The 6,000-nt window shown below is 36.2% G+C and overlaps 1 protein-coding gene across 1 annotated transcript in view; it reads left to right on the top strand.

Annotated features, from left to right (window-relative positions):
- The first annotated feature begins 2,267 nt into the window (after positions 1-2,267).
- LOC104127464 (pseudouridine 5'-phosphatase) overlaps positions 2,268-6,000 on the top strand; it is a 49,991-nt gene continuing 46,258 nt past the window's right edge. The window contains exons 1-2 of the mRNA XM_035895658.1: positions 2,268-2,316; positions 2,889-3,107. Coding sequence (XP_035751551.1) covers positions 2,268-2,316; positions 2,889-3,107 — 268 coding nt within the window. The remainder of the gene's footprint in view (positions 2,317-2,888; positions 3,108-6,000) is intronic.

The following is a 6,000-nucleotide window of genomic DNA, read 5'->3' as shown; positions in this document are numbered from 1 at the left end:
ATGTGTTTATTACCTCTTGGGATGCTGCAGGGCATCTGGCTGCCCGTGCAGTAAGGTTCGTGTCTTGCCCAGATTACTTTTTTTAATGTAAGCTCTGTGTGGATGTCTTGGACATACTAGGGTGCTCGTAATTAGGCACTTGAATTGAACGTCTAATTCCTCTTGCTTGTTTTATTTCATTAGTGTGTTATATTTGTGTGTGTGCATGAGATTTAATTTCTTACTGTTTTGCAGATTTATGGTAGTTTGAAATTAAGATTCTTTGCTATACTTAAATCTGATCGATTAGTTGTGCTATGGTTTATTTCTTGTTAAAGTGGTGAAAAAGCTATCCTACCTTGTATTTGCTAAGCACTTTTTCTGAGATTCCTCCATTTCAATGGTAGCAGGAAATCTTGAGGTTGTATCACTGTTTAGTATTTATTTACTGCTGTCTAATTATAAGGGTGACATCTTGTTTTAAGCATTTATGTTGCTTTAAACACTTGAGTAATATGTGAGACTAGCTCACATTTAAATTAAATATAGGCAGTGAGCAGTTGTGGTGTGTTGACCAGCTTGGGATTTTATTTGTTTGTTTGTTTTCTCAGCACTGAGAAAACTAAATTCTAACACAATATGAATAGGATAAATCTATTAAAACAGTTAATTGTTGACTCAAACTTGTTCATGGGTGCTCTTCAGTTGGCAAAGTGCAACATTGCATAACGTTATTTTTAGGTCCACAATCAGAACATTATTAAGCATTTCTTTTAGAAGAAAAAGAAAATGCCATTCACAAGCCCAGTATGTGATATTTAAAAAGCAGGAGGCTATTAAATTGAGTATCCTTAGCTATACAGTTTAGTCTTTCACTTTCAAGTAGATTAACATGTAATTATCATAGAGACCCGTAGGAAAATTTTCATGCTCTACAGTTACACTTTTTGATTCCTTGTTTTGTTTTATTTCTGCTTAGTTTGCTATGTATTACTTAATAGGATGAGGATTAATTTTCAGTTTCAATTTTAAACTTAAGGTAAGAATTTATGTCCTTCACCTGATGAGTCTGAGATACGGAAGAAAAATTAGTGTATCAGAAAAAAAGGAAAGAGAACTGTGAAATTTTAAACACTGTTTTCTTAATTTACCTTCTCAGCTCGCAGAGAGTACCACCTGGCAGTATCAAGCAAACTGGGGGATTTTTTGTTGTTGTTTATTTTTTCCTTCCAGGTGGTAGCCAGCTTAACACTTCTCAAAGCCCAGTTGCTTGTGTTTCTGCTGTGATACCTTTCCTGTTTGTTTATGGGTCTCCAGGATTACTCTGTAACTTTTTTCTCTAAGTGGTGTTGTTTAAGAAGCATTTGCAAAGAGTAGTACAGGTGGTATTTCTTTTTTCATTCATTTTTAAGCTAAGAGGTTTTTGTGAACCATTTGCTGCCCTGTTAAGCAGTCCAGACAAGTAAGTTGGGTTTTTTAGCTGATCTTTTGGCTCAACGTCCCTTCTAGTTACTGAGGGGGAACATGGAGAAGAGTGCTCTTCTGTACTGCTGTGTGTTTCATGTGGTGGTAGGTGTGATGATGGGAAACATCCTCTGTGTTTCTCATTTGATCTCAGATCAGAATTATCTGCTGATCTCAGGACAAGCAGATTACTGTAGTTAAGCATTTGTCAGCCTGCAGGGAAGATCTTCGTGTATATTGTAGTCATGGGCTCTGCTCTTCTTTCTTCAGTGTCTTCTTCATAGTATCTATGTTAAAGCTTAAAGTTTAAACTCTGTTGCATACTTGTTATGTATTCAGAAGACGAGGCAATGTCTGCATGAATAATTCCACTATTTTATTATCCCTATAAAAAATATTTTTACATGGCAAAGGACACGTTGATAAGTGAAGTCCCTAATGTCTCTGAATAAATCTCATAAGAGCAACTACTTTCTTTTGACGTTTTTGCCTTTCATTGCTAAAGTGATAATAATAAACATACCTTTAGAGTTACAGAAGGCAAAGACATGCATGAGAAGGAAATTAAAGCATGGTTAACAGCAGTAGCTGGCATTTTGGAGGAGACTACTTAAAAAGCTAAACAGAGCGGTGCAAAAGCCACTGTTCAAGATCTTTGCTGAAATGAAGACAAGAGTTGAAAGGACTTTTCTTCCCTGTTTTAGTGTTAAATTAAATGTTATTGACCTTCTTTTTCAAAGATCTGTCTGGGAGGAAAGACAGGAAGTATTGTTTGTTTGTATGTAAAAAAAAAAAAAAGTTTGAAAACTAAACCCACGTTTGACATGGAAGCTGATAGTTTCACTGGAAAAATTCAGCCTGAAGTTTACTCTTGTAAGAAAACCCCTGGAAATATAAGTGGGTGTGTTCTGCTTGAGTAATCACATGTAAATGCAGAGGTGCCAGCAGCACTATAATAATGGACTGTAGTGTCTTTGAAGGCACTCTGAAGCTTCCGTTCAAAGACACTCTTAAATAATTAAATCATTATTTTTTTTTTCCAATTTACATGGAATATGTAATGACATTCCCCAAGTACCAGATTTCTTTCCCTTTTCTTTCTCATGCAAAGAATAAATAGCATAGTTTAATTAAGACACTGCTTGCTAACCTGCATAGTAAAGAAAAGCGATGAAAGAGCAGATCCAGATAGTTCTTTGTTGTGACCCTCAGCAACCTTTTCTTAACACAGAAGTTACAGCTTGAAAAACCTAGGTACCTCTGAGGTGATCTTAGAAGTCTGGCTTCCCCTCTGCAAATAAAGGGAGGCAATTTTGTCCGCTTTGATATGCCCTCTGGCTCCTGTCAGTTCACCATTTACATGGTCCTCCTTATAAGATTGACTGCTCAGCTGGCTGTACGTGGTTTTAAATTTTTTTTTTTTTTTTTTTTTTCCCCCCCCCCAGATACTGAGCATCTCTATACAGTAGTGTTCGAAGAGATCTGCGGGCGTTTTGGAAAGACCTATACCTGGGATGTGAAATCCTTAGTCATGGGTAAAAAAGCCTTAGAAGGGGCACAGATTATTCGAGATGTTCTAGATCTTCCAATAACCAAAGAAGAGTTACTACATGAAAGTAAAATGAAACAGGAGAAGATATTCCCTACTGCTGAATTGATGCCAGGTATGTTTCTCTCCAGTATTTATAAACTGTTTATGGAATTAATTAAACACTAACCAAGGTAGAATTTTTTAGTCTGCCTTCCACAAAACAGTTTCTCTTACAGATTCAGTTTCATCACTCTTGTTTTATCAAGTTTTACTCAAATCTACCTGTTATTTACCTGTTAAACAGTACTGAAAACTTTTTTTTCTTGTTTACTTGGGCAACAACTTTTTTTTCTATATGTTTTAAAAGAAGAAAAAAGACTAGGTAAATGCGCATGAATTCTGTTTTGTAAGCCAGACATTCTTTATAATTGTTGTTGGCAGCTGTGTAACTTGGCAAGTTAATTTTCTCTGGCTATGAGCGTAGTCCAGCTTTGTTAAGCACAAATACACTTTTAAATGTGCAGGCAAATGTATGAGCCCATGGGTTCTTTGAGCTGGGATTCATCTTGCCTAACCTGAACATTGAAACTCAAGCGTGGCATCTGAGCCAGCTGTGTGTCAATGGAGAGGGAGGGATTCTCAGGTTATCCTAAGATGGGTAAGTTTGATCACCTTCTGAAGATAACCTGTCTTACTAGTGATTGTACAGGAAACCCAAATGAGTAGCTTAAACCAGGTACTTCAAGATAAGCAAGAGGATAAATCTTATCTGTGGTGTGAACTTTTGTATTCCATTATATTTACAGATGTAAATATACTTATTTACAGTGTTAAGAGTAAGGAGTCTCTGTGTAAGCACTCTAAGGAGTGCTTAGAGAAAAATTGCATGGCTGACCATACAAGACAAGCAATACCTAAGGCTAGGATTGCTGTTAACTTTTTGTACAATGTTAAACTTACTAGAGCAAATATCAATAATTTATGAAGAAAAAAAAAAAGGAGGAGAGAGGAGAGGTGAAGGAATTAAAAAAAGTATTAAAAGTGAAGTAGCTACATAGCTACATGTCACTATAACAAGTCTCTTGCAATTTCTTTTCTTTGAATGTGTGCTTGTTTGTTCTGATAACCTCTACAGTCAATAATGATGTTTTAATTTTTAGATGCTTTTTTATGCCTATTTTTATAATGCATTAAGGGGACAAAAGTTAAAAATATGTGATATGTTAGGAATAAATAACAAGCAGCAAAAATAAAAGGTGTAATTTTTTTAGGCAGCTTAAAAACTTGAGTATTTTGTGCAGCCAACTTACTTAGTTACCTCTCTGGAGTCTTTTATATGCAAAATTTTTCAAATTGCATCTTTCTCACTTATAGATCCACCTAAAACTCTAATCCTTGTTAAACTGTCCAGGAAAACAAGAAAAATAGAGGGATGTCTTTTTCACTTTTCGTGTCAAACTTCTAGGACTAACTTTGCAGCTATGTCTTTTGCAAGACAAAAAACCCCTGGTCTGGGCTTAGAAAACGCCAGGTGGACAGACTGGGTGAAATGTTAGGAGGCACAGAGAAGAGTCGCTGTAATGTAACAGCACAGGTAATACCTGCCATTAAGTGGATATTCTGTGCCTGCTGAGGATTGTGATAATGTGGCTGAGCTGTCTCGAACACAGTTGCAGAGAGGTGATGGAACAGATGAGCCGAAGTTTTGTGCTGTTGCTGCCTTCAAAAAGTAAATTCTGGCCTCACTGAAGCTGGGCTGTTACATGTGAAACAAGCAAAATTCTAACTGGGACAAGTAAACATTTTTGTTATTGCCAGAATTGTTCAACTGATTATCTTTTCAGTTCAGCTAAATACATGTAATAACTTCTTCAGACTGTTTTCTAAAGCAGAATTGATGTGAACTTAAATACTTTATGCTCACTGGCCATTGTGGGGAGCAAAGGCAGCCTTGGTGACTGATATAATGGGATCTCTCTTTACTTGGTAGCAGCATATGAGATACAAGCTGAATTGCCATGAATTTTGAGAAAAACAGGTTGATGTCAGCTAATAATCTAGAAAGAAGTGGCTCCAGCTACTTACTGTTTTAGTTTCTTTAAGAACTGACTGGTTCTCCAAACTGATAACGAGATTTTTTTAATCTGATACTTTTCTTCTGTCCTTTTGTATCTACTGAGGATATCCTTGTGGATTTACTCTACGGCCTCTTAATGTTCTTTAATTAAGAATGGACTTCATGCAGGTGTTGTGTAAGATGTAAGACTGTTACCTGACTAAACTAATCTTTCAGATAGTTACAGGTAAATACAGGAAAGTGAAAGTTAATTGTCATATTTATTAATGGTGTAAGATGACTGATGTGCTCAGTCTCTGGCTGTCTTTTGAAAGCTAATAGGCAGGTGAGGTTCTGTTTTTCAATCAAGTTCTACAGTTCTTTAAAAAAATAAGATTCAAATTTGGTTTGGTGGAGAGCAGTGCTGAATGATGACCAATGTTTGAAAAAGTGACTTGAGCAAAGCACTGCTTGTTTCTGGACACAGAATGGGCTATGTGCATGTTTTTGCCAGTGATGACAATTGTTAATTCCCAAATCAAGTAATTGACAGGTATGTCAGTGATGGTTAAGGATGGTATGGAAGTTGTATGAACATACAATTGGCAAAGCAGTTCTTTGCCTGACAAGATATATCACAGCCATAGGACTTGATATACAACAGTTCTGAGACATTAGAAGGTGAAGACAGAATTTTGACTATTTCCGTATGGCTGAACTAACTGACAAGCTTCATCAAACTGTAGTCAAAATACAGATTTCATCGATGAAGAGGATGTATCCATTTCTAACACAGAATTGTCCAGTAGGTATTCAAGGGTTTTTCACAGTTAGATTTATTTTTAGTTCTGAAAGAATCTTAGGAAAGGCTAGTTTTGATTCAATGGAGAAAGGAATTAATCCAAGACAATGCTGACAAAATGACAGGGCTGCCACTTGTGCTGCTTTTCTAAATATCTCTGACAGTATA

The sequence above is a fragment of the Egretta garzetta genome, unplaced genomic scaffold (genome assembly GCF_000687185.1).
Source record: "Egretta garzetta isolate BGI_Z169 unplaced genomic scaffold, ASM68718v1 scaffold125, whole genome shotgun sequence".
Classification (NCBI taxonomy): domain Eukaryota; kingdom Metazoa; phylum Chordata; class Aves; order Pelecaniformes; family Ardeidae; genus Egretta; species Egretta garzetta.
The sequence above is the reverse complement of the archived record's forward strand: the minus strand, read 5'-3'. Positions and strand labels throughout refer to the sequence as shown.